General features: G+C 40.0%; 1 protein-coding gene and 1 non-coding gene across 4 annotated transcripts in view; both read left to right on the top strand.

Annotated features, from left to right (window-relative positions):
- The window catches only part of LOC136851274 (gamma-tubulin complex component 6-like), a 366897-nt gene that overhangs the window by 34432 nt on the left and 315504 nt on the right, over nt 1–16961 (top strand). For all 3 annotated transcript variants that reach the window (XM_067125258.1, XM_067125257.1, XM_067125259.1), the window contains exons 4-7: nt 1050–1180; nt 2036–2286; nt 9183–9327; nt 10456–10649. In XM_067125258.1, the coding sequence (XP_066981359.1) occupies nt 1050–1180; nt 2036–2286; nt 9183–9327; nt 10456–10649 (721 nt within the window). The remainder of the gene's footprint in view (nt 1–1049; nt 1181–2035; nt 2287–9182; nt 9328–10455; nt 10650–16961) is intronic.
- On the top strand, nt 15381–15499 carry LOC136851654 (5S ribosomal RNA). The gene has a single exon (XR_010856947.1). It is a non-coding gene; the product is annotated as a 5S ribosomal RNA (ribosomal RNA).

Raw genomic sequence — 16961 nt, forward strand, 5'->3', positions numbered from 1 at the left:
TTGTTTGAAAATTGTAAAGCCCTCAGTCTTCCAGGTCTGAAAGAAAGAGCAATCTTGTAGGCTCTTTTATTAGTTTAAATCCCAGGTTTGAGTTTGTGGGGAGCATAAAGGTACATTTTTTAATAGAAGCCTACCTTTTTATCATTAGACATTTCTTTTAGCCTTATGCCTTGAATGGCATCCACCTTCTGGTGGCAGTACTTTCCAGGAAGGATCACAGACCAGGTAGGAATGTTTTGGGTTTCACGCAGGAAACCTTTAATTCTCGTGGGTGAGAGGGCTTTATGTCTAACTGTACTAACCCATCATTCTTCTTTAACAATAGGTAAGATTCGTCCCAAATAGTATAAATTTTCAGAGTAAAATTTATTAGTTGGATACTTGCTTACTGTTAAAAGTATGACCTGCCTAGCCTCCCCACAACTTAGTAGGTTGTCAAGAATTCTGATAAGAGCTTGAACATTCAAGACAAATTGGGTGGAGAACAGGTGAACTAGGTTATCATGTAGATCGACCAAGTGATAGTTTTATTTTGAATGCCAACCTGCGCCTAGCATGAAAATATAACTTTCTTTAACAGTAGGTAAGTATCCAAATAATGAATTATATTATGAAAATTTTTATGTGTGTGCTTAGATATTTGATGAACAGCCCACATGAACCATTTCTTTCATGTGGAGAATGTTGGTCAACATTAACAGTTAATGCAAAAGACTGAATTTCAACCAAATGTGAATGTATTGTTTGAAATAATCAGTTTAGGAAAGTTTGTAAGGTCTTCATTTTTTAGTTTATCCTGTTTTGAAGTTTTAAAAGCAAAAATATTTTACTAGCCCTGTGAGTGTTAAGTGCTATACTGTATCTACTCAGTGATCTGGTTAAACTACCAAATGTTTATAATCACAGCATTCTTGTGTCATTGTAGTAGGGGCTAAAGTACAGTATTTAAAAAAAGTCATCCATTGACCCACAACCCTAAAGTATCGTTAACTCGGGTATCGTAGTCATCACTTATCTTTTTGGCTAATACTTTAAATTTTTTTTGACAGGATACCTGGAGACTGGCAGTGATGTGCGTCAAGTGCTCAAATTTCTGGTGGCTCTTAAGGGATGTGGTGGCAAACAAGAAAATGTCCATCTTCCTGCAAAGATAATGCCACGTGTTATAACACCAACAGTGGTATGTTCAGAATTTTAGATATCGTTGATCTCTGCTCTTGATGTGTTTGTTCCTTTTATGGATATGAAGACAAAATTTGCAGTTAGATTCATTTAAAAATTTATGCATGAAGGTATGAAACTTTGGGTCTCCTTGCCAAATTTTTTGAGTGGTAACAAGCAAGAAACTTCATCTATGTAAGAATAAAATGAAGGTGCAATAGGCAGCCATGAATGAAGTTCAGGTTCACTTGTCGTTGGATCAAGAATTCACCATATTTTCATGCTTGAAGTAGTGTTACGTGCAATTTTTTGCTGGTGTTTGCTATGTTACAAACCTAACTTGTCCCACATCTGTAGTAAATATATTCCCAGAATTTGCATTTTTTTAGGTGTATGCTTTGTAATAAAGCAATTTTAGGTGCAGTACTTTACTTGAGTACGTATGTGTCTTTTCCCAAGGAACTTATTATTTTCAGTACTATTTTTGCTTCCTTATGTTTTTGTTGATTTCACCACTAATCACAAAGCCAGGCAGTAGCAGTGTATTTTAAGCTTCTTTTGTGATCTGGTATTTTACAGTATGAGAGAGTTCTACAAAAACAAAATTGTATTGTTTGGTATTTGAGGTAATTGTTGAGGAACACCCCCTTGCTCTAGCAAGTGATTGTTCATGAGATAGATGCCTGAATTGTTCTGAATCTCTAAAGAATTATATATTTCAGTGGAATATTAATGAGAACTAAGTATCTGAGACCAACATTTATGGAGGCAGTGTCATTTTTAAGTTTATTATTCCCATCTGCCTCCAATAGGGCTGATGTTAACATCATCTTTGTAAGTTACTGAACCTATAAATTCTGTTTGTTTGTTTTAGGATCTCCCAAGATTTCTACCTAAAGGTCCATTGAACTACGGTGATACATATGAATATTCAGCACAACACCGGTTTCACTTCACTAATTTTACGTCAGATGTTTTCAAGATTTCATCTGAAGAAGCACAAGGTTGTAGAGATGATGCATCATTACCTATCTCAAAGGATCTGTTAGGTTTAACAACTGCTCCACCTGGTACTGGCATAAATCCAATGATCTTCCCTAAAGATGAATCAGAATCAGCTGGAAAGTAAGAACACTGTTTAATGTAGACTTACTGTACAGTAGTATATCAAATTTAAATGATGACATAATTCTTGTTGTCATCATATGTTTGTCATATATTATTGTAGCAAAGAAAACTGTGTACAGTATTATAATCCAGTAATCCTTTAGTTACCAGCAATAGTACATCTAAAGTCCTTGTGGATATTGGAATTTTCTGGATATGCTAAAAAACATCCTACAGATGTAAAATGGTAAGTTTGTACTCTTATTAACACATACTTTGTCACTGCTCAGTACCCTATTCACTATTTATGCTTATAAATCACAATATACTACAATGGGTGTAAAAATTTTGTCACTTCACAGTAATGTTTATCTTCAGTATATGCCTATAAATACAAAATGCAGTATGTACACTGTACCATACTTCGTGGATGTAAAACAGCAAGTTTGTACTTTTATTTTCATATTTTGTTACTTCACAGCACTGTATACATACACTATATGTTTAAAAACAACATGCAAAACACTGCACTAAAATCCAATCTCTCTCTCTCTCTCTCTCTCTCTCTCTCTCTCTCTCTCTCTCTCTCTCTCTCTCTCTCTCTCTCTCTCTCTCTCTCTCTCTCTCAATGTTGAAATCACTTTTATGGGCTGGACTTTAAGAATTTTTTAGCATGGTTTACAAGTCCTCCCCCTCTTCCACTATTGTCTCCTGTTCCTCAATAAGGTCATGAAGTGGTAAACTGGTCAGAAGAGGCAACAAGGTTCCTTGAGGGTCATAATTGGGCAGTATAGACATATTAGATTCCTGGCTGGAAGCTCTGTAGGGGGTTAGTGCTGTCAGTGCACTTCTCACAGTGCACTGTAGGCATTATTTAAGTTTCTTTGCAGTGTCCCTTTGGCCCATAGCTACAACCCTTTTACTGTACCTCCATTCATATTCTCTTTCTTCCATCTTAATTTCTGCTGTTTCCGTACAGTTGATTCATAGTGCAACTGTGAGGCTTTGCTTCTATTACATCTTTAAAAACACTTTACTCAATTTTTGATAGCGTAGTTCCTTGTTTCGTCCTCAAGGAGTTACCTTCCATGGTCTACCATAGCTCCATGGTGACTAAACTAATATCAAAGAATTCTCCTCTAGTTGGTCTTTTTGGCCAGAGATTGTGTTGTAATGATTAACATTATAACACGTGATGGAGTATATAATGGACTCAAAGATAAGAGGGCACTCTCCCTTATCTTCAGCAAAGCTGAACCCAGTTTTTCCAACGTCAAAAGAACTTGCAAGAAATAGAAGTGACTACAGTATTGCGCATACACATCCGCCCTCTTGTTTACAACTGGGCCGTTAAAAGACCAAGGAGCCATTATGTCTGGTCTATAGCGAAAGGTTCACGTCGTTACCAGAGCTCTGAAAAAAATCGACTTTTTTCTCCGTTTTCATTATCGAGGATCATGGAAACATCAAAAATAGCAAGACAAGTGCTTAATATTAACTTCCAGTTAAAAGTTTTAGTTTTAAACTTTTGGCAATTATAATTTGTGTGTTAAAGCCGCAACCAGCCAGTTAAAAGTTTTAGTTTTAAAGTTTTGGCAATTATAACCTAAACCTTAGAGGGTTTAACAAGATATTTAATTAAATGTATTACAACTGCAACTTGTAATCAAGTTAACCTGTAGTTGAAACTTATGAGGAACTAGCCTACTTAAAAACAATTAATACTAACTAGCTTTGATGGCTACCTAGTTTTGTAAGCCCACTATTTGCAGGTACATCCCATAACCTGCCATGACCCTTGTGAAAAACAAACCTTAGAGGTTTAAGCAAGTTTTAGATATTTAATTAAATGTATTACAAAAACTGCACACTTGTAAAAATCACAATGCTTTTTTAAGATTAAGTAATATTGCCTGAAACTAGTATGCAACCATCAGGAACTATCATTATCAGTGTTGGAATCAGTTAAAAAAAAAACAATTAATACTAACTAAGCTTGTAATAACAATTTTTTTAGTTGTATCACTAAATTGGCTGATTTTGGTATATAACTTATTGTTCAAAGCAACATAGAGAAAATATTATCCAAAATGATGCATGTTCAAACGAGCAGACGTAAAAAATGTTTTTTCAAAATTCACCATAAATCGAAATATTGTGCTAAGACCTTGTTGAAAAATGAAGCTAATTGATTGAATCCACTAGACTGTTTTTAGCCAATTGGTTTTCATCCCGATTAAAGTTGACCACCTTTTTTATATTTATCGAAGTTATATGAAAATATTTCAAAACTGAAAAAAGCAAACCATGAGTTATTTTCTGTTGTAAATTTGCGCACATTTTCATATATAAAACTTTTATGTAACGTCACCAGATGTAAAGGGTTTTTTCAAAAATTCACCATAAATCGAAATATTGTGCTAGAGACTTCCAATTTGTTGCAAAAATGAAGGTATGATTGAATATTACTCCTGGTTCAGCAAACAGTTTTAGTCGACAAACAGCTCCTTTTAAGCTGTCTCAATGGGTCCTAGGGTTCAGTAGGGGTGAGGAAGGAGGAGATTATATCTTTCCGGCAGAACTCCGGCAGCAGATATTTAACTCTTTCTCTGAAGAACATCAATGTTTGGGCCAAAACCCAGTAACATCAGTTCCCAATATCTCCCAGGTTAACCCCGCAGAGGAAGTAGAGGAATCTTTACATGGAGTTGACATTCTTATTAAAAAATATGAAGTGGACATTGCCATTGAAATGGCCCTGCTGAACCCAGAAGGCTCAGGGACACAAATTTTAGCTAGCCATGGGAGAAACCTTCCAGAAGAAATTCTATCCCCATGCAGCTATCATTGCTGAATAGGATCCTACCCCCCAAAAGGGATACTGGGATCCACCTAACTCGGACTGAAATGTTTACATTTTTGGAAGGGTAACTTGCCCAGGACTTCTGCCCCTTGATTAACAGGCAGTTACAGTTCAGTTGCTGAAGCTCAGTTAGATTGCGCAAGCTCCCCCAAAAGGGATACACAGTTTGCAGCAAGTTCCCACAAAAGGGATACACAGTTTGTGGCATTTGATCGGTTCCGTAAGGAAATTGATGGCAGTATATAAGGGACATGAAGCATGATTCTGAAAAGGAAAGTAAGTCAGTCATGTACACACCGAAGTGTAAAAGTACTACATCCTCTAACCGAAAAGTGAGTGTAGCTACAAATGCTGCCCAAACAAGGTCTGATGTTAGAATTCCGACTAGAAACAACAAAAGGGTCAGTTTGGAATACAGAACTTCAGATCAAAACATAATAGGGGCTCCAATACTCACCCCTGATGATACTGATAATCCTTGGCGTGCTCACCAAGTAGCCCCAGCCTTCTGTCCCTTCACTTTCAAAAATATTAATCATGTGAAGACAGATTTTCAGAATTTGTAGTAACTAAAAACAAGAGACAGTGGCAGAATTAAAACCATCCCCCAGTTTTGGGAAATTCCACCAAGGAATGAGCAATGCTGCAACTCCCTTTTGAAAGGAAAAGGCTCCCTTTAGATATAGCTACTCAGCAGTTTGGGACCCCTATGAGAAGACTCTCAGAGGGGACAGTCTCGTCAGAATTTTATGCTAGGCTCCAGCTCCTTAGCATTATAACCTCTACCACCTTGCTGGAGGTTGCCACCTAAAGGCTTCCAGAAGATCCCAGGATAATTTTTGCTGTTGAGGCCAAAAGTCTTATGAGAACTCGATGGGAAGCACTCTTTGACTTCCTTGAATGGCGAATGGAAGCATTGGAGAGCGCCATCAATACACTCTCCAATGTCACTGCATTATTACATTCTAACCCATTCTGTAAGGACCTGTTTGAGGAGTCTGTTGTGGCTCAACTCAACCAGCATGCCCGCCAACAGAATTGTACAGTGTATGCTCCTCTTGGGAAAGGGGAATTCAGGAAACAAAGAACCCAAAATTTCCCTTTACCCAATCCCAAAAAAGGCTCACTTTGATAAAAAATCATATAACCCTTCAGTCACCCCCAAAAGTTTTCCTCAAAAACAGGTAGGTGGTCAGAAGGGACAATTTCCTACAAAGGGACAACAACAACAGTAAGGACATCCTTTTTCACAAGGTCCAAAAACCCTCTTATAGGGGGAAAAGGGAAAAACAACATGTGGAATGTCTATCAAAGGCAAAGGCAGAGGAAGAGGCAGGTACCAAGAGGAATTATATTGGTTGGGGGTTGGCTTCGACGACATCACAGACAATGGAAGTTTTCCCTTTGGGGCAACAGCATTATTTATGTGCAGAAAGGCCCTGTTAATGGGGCCCATAGAGAAACATGCGCATATTTGCCACCAAGTACGTCTCTTCAGTGTTCTCAAAAAGGATTCCTCCAAAAGAAGAGTGATCCTCAACCCAATCAACATTGAACAAGCACATTGTTTGTCATAAGTTTCTGATAATTACCGTTGCCTAAGTACATTGAATCATTTAAAAAAAGGGACTTAGACAGTTTCTATAGATCTGAAAGATGCACATTGGCACATCCCTATAGCCGTTCCCTTCCGCCCCTTCCTAAGGTTCCAGATAGGAAAAGATACATACAGATTCAAAGTCATGCCCTTTGGGCTAACTATGCCTAAAGAATATTTTACAAAATTAGCAACAGTATTTGTTCGAGAACTCAAACAAAAATATCTGGGGGCCCACAAGAAAAGAGGGCTTGAAAAACCTAAGAGCAATGGTCAACAGACTACAGTACAATCAAAAGGTTTATAATAAATTTGAAAACACTTTCAGTGGCTGGGACTGTGTTGGGACACTCTTCACAGCCTGTTGTTTCTCCCCAACATACTCAAAACAGAATAAAGCAAGTCCTCGAAAGGTTCCTTGCACAGCCCAGAGTTTCCAGATGGCAATCAGAACATATGATAGGTCTGCTGCAGTTTTCATCAGTAATAGATCTAATACTTAGATTGCAACTAAAAATGTGAACAAGTTCTGGCTATCCATATGCAAAAGAAAAAAAGATGCTGGTGATAGACCAACCTCATCAAAGGATTAAAAGAGTTGTAGGAGATACTTGGTTCTAGCCTTGGTTCCGGAAGGAATCTCTGGCAAAACAGGTCACCCTGTCTCCTCCATCTGTATGAGTGACAAACACACAGATGCCTCGTTGACAGGTTGGGAGGACATTGGGAGGATCGTCAAGTGGCAGGGAGGTGATCAGCTACTCAGAAATTTTTGTATCAATTTCCTGGAGCTGGTGGCTGCCTTTTTGTATCTTAAACAACCCAAACCTCCAGAAGAGAGAGAACATAACTACAATATCCTACATCAAGAGGTTGGGATCACGTTCGCCTCTTCTCAATACGGTAATGCTAGCTGTCCTTCAGATGGCTCAAGCAATGAAGTGGCACATGTCTGCAATTCACCTCACAGGGGGTCTCATTGTAATAGTAGACTCTCTATCAAGGAAAATGACAGCCTCAACAAGGTGGATGTTGGACAGCCACTATTGTCAAACAATAGCCAGCATGCTTCCACAACCGGAAGTGGACCTGTTCGCCACGTACTAGAATCACAAACCCCTAATATATGTCTCCAAACCTGGATAGTCAAGCAACAGCGAAAGATGCCTTCCTGAAGACTTGAACTAGGGGAGGACGATATCTTTTTCCCCTGTTGTCCCAGATTTCGAAGGTTTTGAGCAAACTTCTAATCTTCAGTGGAACAGTTTACTGTACTTAATAGCCTCAAATTGGCTAAACAGGCATTGGTTCCTATTACCTCAACAGCGAACGAAAAGATCAGTTCCATTGTCGTTCACTGTTCTGTCCCAGATAGTAGGAGGGAAAGTCGCTTACGCATCCTCCTTTCTGATTGGAGACCTTCATGTATAGATTTTTAAAAAAATATCTATCGTGATAATTATTTTTTTTATTTTGATTGGCCAGCATTTAAGATGTCACACATTTTCAAATAAATCTGTTAAATTGACCGTCATGTGTAAAGTACAGGTTAGTTTACGTTAGGAACTACAACCGACCCCCAGTATTCGTGGGGATGCATACCACAACCCCCCACAAATAGCTATAATCTGAGAATACTTAACACCCCTCTAAAAGCTCTTATAACTGCCTATTTTGATAGTTCAAACACCAAAAAACCCCTCTAAAAATGCTTATATCAGTATTTTAATAGTTTTATCACAAAAATGGATTTAGTCATGAAAGTTATGTGAGATACAGTAATTAGTGAATATTTCTCTATGTAAAATACTGCGAATAGGCAGATTTTCCATGAATAATGTATACATGTATATGTGTTCCACAAAAAATCCACGATTAGGTGAAGCTGCGAATCCAGAACCGCGAAAAGGCAGGGATCCATTGTACATGCATGGAATTGCTGTTAGCTGTAAGATATCTGGAAAATACTGAAGTTCAGGCCATGATAGGGATCCTTCTTACCTAATGGACTTTGCTACTTATCAGAAAGCCAGATCCCAAAGCATCTTTAAGTTGAGGTACTAAGGTATATATTGGATGCTGTAGATCTTGGGGATAACACTGCTGTATGGATTATGTAATTGCAGATAAACGAGGGATTACTGAAAGTTTAGTATTGTTTTGTATGCAAATTTTTTCATGTTTGGAATATCCTTGTCATTTGCCAGGGATTGGTTTGCTTGTTCTCATTTATGTTTCATTACAATTTTTTGTTTATGATATCTATTATTGACTGCATTAAAATTCATGATAATTAGAGGGTATTTTTAATACCCTCTGATTATTATTTATAGGGGTTGGATGTCCTCATTCCTTATTTCTATGCATTACAATTTTTTATATATTCTTGGTTGGTACTTGATCTTAACTAACACTTTTGATGTGCTTTTAAAATTGGTTACCTTTCTGATACAGGGTATTGGGAGCTATGTTGCAGAAACGTAGTGGAGAAATAAGTCCAGATGTTGTCTTAAGTGTGCCAGAGTTACCATTAAATCCAGATGAATACTGTGGCTTTAATAACCTAGCAAGATATCCACCTTTATCACCTTTGGGAGTAGTGAGTAGCTGTGTTCGTTGGTAGTTTAGAAGTATGCACTGTGTATTATTGTTGTTACAGGCAGTCCCCAGTTAACGGCGGGCTCGGTCAACAGCGATCCAGTTTTATGGCACTTGTCTAGCGACGAAAATCGGCAATTTTCGGTGCTGAAAATTGCCGATTTCCGCTTATCAGCGCCAATAATTGGGTATTGGCACCGATACATGCCTAACAGAGGTGCCGATAACCAAAAGCGCCGAAATCGCTGATTTTCGGTTAGCAGCGATTTTCGGTTATCATCACACCCTCAGAAACAGAACCCTGCCGATAACCAGGGACTGCCTGTATTATTATTATTATTATTATTATTATTATTATTATTATTATTATTATTATTGTTTTTGAAGAAGAGCTTCAAAGACCCCCCTTTGAAGCTAATTGTTGAAAAGAATAGCATTGTATGATTTTGAGCTTATATTGAGCCTTCTCAGCTTGGCATATAAATTAGTAAATTATAAAGTGGCTGTCCAAAGTTTATTTATTATATCCTGGCATTTAGAAGTCTACGCTACCATTTACAAAGAGTGAATTGCCCCAGTTACTAGAAGAGCTCCATGACTATGACCATCCAATCAAAAATTCCCCCCCCCCCATGTAAACATGTATGTACCCCTGGTGCCATTCACCCTTTGTAAATGGTGGCCTGGACTACTGAAATATTAGGATCATAAATGAACTTGAGACAGCTGCTTTACAATTTACCAGCTGAAATGAAGAAACTTATATGTCAAGTTGAGAAGCCACAATATAAGCTCAGTGGCATACAAAGTGCCATCTTTTTTACCATACTGTATTATTATTGTTATTCAACTAATTCATTAGTTATTTATCTCTTCTTTGTCAAGGAACAAAAAACTGTGAAATATAGCAGTGGCAAAGCCTCTCTTGAGCAAAGGTCCCATATGATTATTGATAGCTGCTTGCTAGTTTTAACACTGAAATTGTCAGCATAACCTTTCTGCTGGACTGAGTGTTTTCAGTAACATGTCTGTACCACCATAAAAAAGAATGAAAAATAAAAGCAAAATTTTTTTATGTTTACTGAGCTTTGTGTGACAACAGTGTTTATTACAATTTTTTGTACCTTAGGCTGCTAGTGATGAAGGTTATGATACACGCCCAAGTTCAAGGCAAGTTCCTGAAGAAGAGGAGGAAGATGCTTGGGAGAGAGTTTTACAAGGACCCCCAGTAACCCAACGTCGTACCTGGGCAAATGTGGGTCACCTGCCTGTCAGTAAAGAGAAACCCTACTTATCAGAAGTTGGTCCAAATTCTGCTCATAAGTAAGAGTTGATTAATATTTTTATAGTCATTACTTTGATGCTGTCAGGCATTGCAGCATTACAAGCTGTACTAACTCAAAAATTCAATGGGAATCTGTTTGCGCCATATTGAATGTGGTACAAATAGAGGATCTGAATGGGTATATAGAAATGAGTATAATTGATGTGTAGAGAACAGTTAGTGTCCCATGTAAAAACCCTTTTTGTTTATGATGTCTGATTAGCTGTTACCTATTACTCAGTACAGGTACTCTGATTAATTTGTATAATGATGATAAAAATAATCAGTCGTTGTTATTTGTCTGAATTCTCTTGAATATAATATTTTTACTTCAGTTGATGTCAGCTAATTTGTCTTTGGCATATTGTTTTCATCAACAATATTTTCTGGCAGCACTGCTTATGATATCAGCTACTGATTGGATTAATTCCATCTTATTTGAATATAAACAAATAGACTTAGAATTCCTATCAAAACACTTATTCATACAGAAGATGGGGGATTATATACAAAGAGTGCAAAAATTATTCATACAGAAGATGGGGGATTATATACAGAGTGCAAAAATTACCTTGATGATAAATATATGTCATTTTGAGTTACAACAGATGTACCGGGCCATAATTATATAGAAACTAAATACTGTACTAGTAAGAAATACTGGTTAACATATACAAACAACCTAGAGAATGAGGGGGACAGCGAGAAATTATCTAACCTGCCTTTTGGATTCAGAGCTTCTCCTGAAAGTTTTGAAACTGAATTGCTACGCTTTTATCACAATGTGGCAGTCTGCACTTATCTAATGTAAAATTTACAATTAATAAACAATTTATATTACACAAGCATCCTTTAAAATGAATGAAACTATTGAAAATATGCCAAATGACTTGACTGTACAATACGTTTTCAGTAGCAGTTTTTATAGGCATTTAACAACTGACAGAATATACTGTATAATAGGTAACGGTATTACAGGCTCGAGTCATTGCTTAGGTTTGTTAGTATTTCTTGAAAGTATACATCGCGTTCATACTACCAGTGTCTAACATTCATGTTCCAGTTACGTCTCTTTTTTCATAAATTTTTCTTTAATTGGTAAAAGTCATTAATTTGTTAATAAAATTGTAAAAAATATGCAACTGGCTCAGTCAGCTCTCACAAAATTTTTTTCTAGTCTGAATTTTGCATACTTGTTATTTTTCTTTTGTGCTGATCTCAATACTAACTTTTCACATATTACTTGTTGTATGGAATGAAGTAGAAATCACATCATAAGAATAAAACAGGTTACACCTATATTGCACTGGGAGGGGAGAGTAATGTTACAGAGGTTCTTTAAAATTCTGATGGGAGAACATTAGAGAACTGGCTATTAACAAAACTTGGCTGTATTTTATTGAAACTTTCCATTTATCGATGTATAAAATATTGCAAAAAGATTTTTTGTTCATGAGACTTACCTGTCAGATATATATATAGCTGTATTCTCCAAGTCCGACAGAATTTCAAAATTCAGTGGCTGCATGAGTGGCCGGGCAGGTGGTTAGTACCCATTCCCGCTGCTGGGAGGCGGGTATCAGGAACCATTTTCTATTCAGATTTTCTCTGTCGCCGGACTGTCAACACCTGTTGTCAGTTCCTCCGCCATTTGGATTTCGAAATTTGTTGTCACTTAAGTATTTTGGTTGTTTTTGGTATTCGACTGGATCTGTGACTTGGCATACGCTCTTTGTGGACCGTTTTTATTTTGCTTTTGACTTTTCTTATAATTAAGATGTCTTACCTCTAGCTATTGAGTCTGTTGCTTGGGTGAATGTAAGGTGAGACTATCGAAGACTTTTGATAGTTCCTCACACTTTATGTATGTTATGTAAGGGTGTTCAATGCTCTATGATAATCGGTATAATGAATGTGTGGGATTATCTGAGGGTGAGTGGAAGAAATATGAAGCCTATATGCTTAAATTGGGCGTGATAGGCTGAGGAGATCTTCCTCCTAGAGTCATCCTTAGATGGACAGTCAGGTTTTCTCCTACTAGTAACCCTGTAGTAAATTTTAGTACTAACCCTGTAGTTTATTGCTGCAGAAGGTAATACCCTGGCTCTCGTGTTGGAGCCAATGTTGCTCTTGAAACTAAAGTGAATGCAATTCAAGCGCAAAGTGTTAGTGCTAGTGCCCCCTAGTGTTGTGGAGGGCGTCAGATCGGCCCTATAATGCCTCTAGGCCTGGACCTCTGTCGAACTCCCAGGACCAGGAGGGGCATGTCTAAAATTACATGCCGCATGAGGGTTTCGGGGGCTTCCCACCGATCTGGCGTCCCTTCGGCAGGTCCTGATGACGCTACCCAGGCTGCCAGGGATGTGTTGTGGACAGGCACGCATCCTGAAGGATTGCTTCTCGCGTCCTCCGACACGTCCTCCCGCCTCGGGGTTGGAGCTCTCGGTTGGACTCTCGCCCTCTTAAGAGAAGCTTAGAGGAGAGGGCGCTTCAACGTCCTCTTCCTCTAGACGTTTGTGCTCTTCCCGAAAGTTGCGTGGATATTCCTCTCAGAAGAGAATAAAGTGTTTTTTCGGATGATGACGCTACTCGACCCCCTGTCGCGCTAAGGCAAGGGCTGGAGCTTCTTCCCCTGTGAGAAGGAAGTATCTTCTCTCGCCCTTTTCCTTCTCTCAGGTTCAGCCCTTCTCCCGAGAGAGTTGCTTCTCCAACACGTAAGATTTTGTTGGGTTTGCAACAACAGCTGGATGCTCTCATGAACCTTTCAAGATTCAAACTGCCCGTTAAGAGGTACAGACTTTCACCTTCGTCTCCCTGCTTCGTCTTCCTCGTCTGCTAGATGTTTTGGGGCTTCTCGTCTGTCGTCTAGAGAGAGTGTTTAGTGGCTTCCTAATCGTCTTCCCCGATTTGAGGTGTTGGACTTTTCTCTTGACTCGCGCCAGGAGCGCGTGTCTTGCTCTTCGTGCGCTTCTCACGCTTCACGCGCCTCACCTTGGCCTTCTCGGCGCGCGCTCTGAGCCATGACGCTTCGCGGGCCACGCTGTGACTCTCTTCTTTTACTTGCCACGGAGCCTCTCGCGCGTCACGCCATGACGCTCCATCGCTTCAAGTCTTGTGTGACACGCTAACTAGCTTCAACATTAATTCTTAATTGTGTTGGCAGCATATCCAGTTGTACATCATGACGCACAACTACCGCTTCAACATCTGATGTCCTTACTTAATTTAGCCACGACTTCTTCGATCGCGGGAGTTCCCGCTTACGTATCGGCGAATCGGAACTACTTTCACCACTCTCAAGACCCGCCAGCTGGGGAAGAACATCCTCTTTCGTCACAGCCTTTGGATGAAGAGAAACATCTTTCGTCTTCTTCTTCCTCTGATTATCAGACTCTGGCTTTTTACTTAAGGATCTGTTTCCTGAGACTTTTCAACCTTCGGCTCCTCTCTCTCCACCTTCGCAGTTGTCTTTGTCTTAAGGGAGCGTTTGATGAAAAAAATCGAAAAATCAAAATTTTCTGGGATATTTTATATATGGCATCATGCATATCCTGACTATCTTCTCAGAAAGTTTTATTAAAAAAATTCGCCATAGTTAGGAGTTATAAACAAAAACAGTAACCTATCATAGACAAAATTACATTTTTCGTATAATGTAATGATAATGTCAGTATATCGGTAGTAATTTCCTTTTAGCTATGAAATAATAATATGTAATGCGTTATATGGCAACCCTGTGGACCTAGTGCGCATCAGCGAAAAAGACAGGAATGCCGCAGGGCAGTCAGTGGCAGTCAGTCGGTAGCAGCTCAGAGCTTGACTAAGTAAGGCGTCGCGCTGCCCAACCTGAGCCGTGTTTTGACACTCGCTTCATCTAGCTTCATTTAGCGAAGTTATATTACTTTGCAGGTCTATTGTTATATTTTTGGCTTTTCAAATATGTCATAAAACATCAAACTGTGTAACAGCAAGCAAATAAATACACAGAGAAGCAAAAAATATCGTATATCTCAAAACTAAAGTTATTGACATTCAAACTGCATCTCCTCCATAACGAATGCACCGATCTCAATGATACAAAAAGCAAACAAAAGCTAAATAAATTGCCTACAAACAAAGGGGCTTCCATGGGAAGCAACACGAGACCCGCACCACGAGAGAGTTTTTTTCCCGAAGGAATGTCACTTCAAGAGAGGTAGCAAGTGACTCCTTTCATCTCCAGACTCCATTAGCAACCAGGCTTCATTTTTGCACAAGCCTGGAAAGAGAGAGGGGCAGACGTTTGGTCCCTCCTACTGTTAGAGAGAGGTTACTTGATTCCCTTCCTGTCTCCTCCTCCTCTGTTTTTTGTTTCCCAATTGCCATCCTGTCAAACAGAAAATTCTGTTTGACCTGCTCAACAGATGCTCGAGCGGAGAGCAGTGGAACAGGTCTTGGACTCGCAGTGTTCCCCAGGATTTTACTACAGATTGTTTCTAGTCCCAAAACTTTCAGTAGGCTGGAGACCCGTCTTGGGCGTCAACAGGTCGAACAACTTGGTCCAGAAGGAAAAGTTCAAGATGGAGACCTGCAGTCAATACTAGGAGCCCTTCATCCCGGGAATTGGATGGTATCTTTGGATCTCCAAGATACTTATCTTCACGCCCCAATTCATCCATGTTCGATGAAGTATCTCAGGTTGTCTTGGGGACTAGGCGTGACCAGTTCAGGGCTCTCTGCTTTGGACTCTGCACAACGGCCATACCACGTTGAAAACACCGCTTCTCGTCCGATCAGCGAAGTTAAGCAACGTTGGGTCTGGTCAGTACTTGGATGGTTGACCGCCTGGGAACACCAGATGCTGTTGGCGTCACATTTTGCTCCGAGGGTGTTTACACTCATGAAAAACGTTGCGATGCAGTTGCACCTGTCGCCGCGTCAGGATCTCACTCTACTTGGACGACTGGTTGATTCGGCGTCGTCGTTTCAGCGAAGGTATCTGGAGGACCTTCAGTTGACTCTGCAACTCGTGAAGTCCCTGGGACTTCTGGTCTGTGGAAAAGTCGCAGCTGATCCCCTCACTGTCCATTGTGTCTGGGAATTCAGATGTATTCAGCGGCTTTATAGCGTCTCCGTCGCAAGAAGAACGGCAACTTCTATGTACGAAAAAGTCTCGGCCTTCTTGGGGAAGGAAACATGCTCGGTGAGGGAATGAATGAGTCTGCTGGGGACCATTTCCTCGCTGGAGAAGTTTGTTTCCCTGGGGAGTCTGCATCTCAGGCCTCTTCAGTTCTTTCTGTTGGAGAACTGGCAAAACAAGGAAGACTTGAAAGAGGAATTGAGAATTCTTCCTTCTATAAAAGAGGATCTGTAGTGGTGGCTCGATCCAACGAAATTGCAGAAAGGGATCTCCCTCAAGCTTCTGAACCCCGACCTAGTGTTGTTTTTCCGACGGGTCATCAACAGGTTGGGGGGCAACACTAGGGGGAGAGGAAGTGTTAGGAACCTGGAGAGAGGAACAGGTGTCCTGGCACATCAACATCAAAGATTTGGCGGCTATCTTTTAGCTCTCCAATTCTTCGAGGTCCAAGTTTGCAATCGTGTAGTTCTAGTAAACTCGGACAACACTCGGATTACCTCAAGACAGTGGCGGAACACTCTCTTGTTCCCTGTTCAGCCTTGCAAGAGAGATTATTTTTTGAGCCTATGCTCGCAACATTTCGATTCTCACAAGTTTTGTTGCAGGGGTCAAAATTGTTCGAGCAGACCTGCTCAGTTGGCGCCATCAACTCCTGCCGCCTGGAATGGACCCTTCATCAGGAGGTTTGCCAAGATTTTTGGAAATTTTGGGGTCGCCATCTTGTGGATCTTTTCACGACCTCAAGAACAGCGAGGCTCCCTCTATAAAGCTCATCTGTACTCGACCCTGGGGCAGTTGCGATAGATGCTCTTCTCTGGGATTGGACGGGAATAGATGTTTACGCCTTTTTCCCCGTTCAAAATTCTGGGAGAAGTCATGCGCCAAGTTCGCGGCCTCACAAGGGACGAGGATGACTCTCATCCCCACGTTTTGGTCTTGAACCACTGGTTCTCGGAGTTTCTCTTCTGGTTGGTAGACGTTCCGAGGACCCTTCCTATGAGAGCAGACCTGCTCATACAAACCCACTTCACGAGATATCTTTGAATCTCCCGCTCTGAACCTGACTGCTTTCAGACTATCGAAAATTGGTCAGAGCGAAGGGCTTTTATGGCCAGGTGGCATGGGCCATCGCTAGAGCCAGAAGTTCTTCATCTAACAGGATATATCTAGCGAAGTGCGCAACCTTCAAGGG

The sequence above is a fragment of the Macrobrachium rosenbergii genome, chromosome 23, assembly GCF_040412425.1.
Source record: "Macrobrachium rosenbergii isolate ZJJX-2024 chromosome 23, ASM4041242v1, whole genome shotgun sequence".
In the NCBI taxonomy this organism is placed as follows: Eukaryota; Metazoa; Arthropoda; class Malacostraca; order Decapoda; family Palaemonidae; genus Macrobrachium; species Macrobrachium rosenbergii.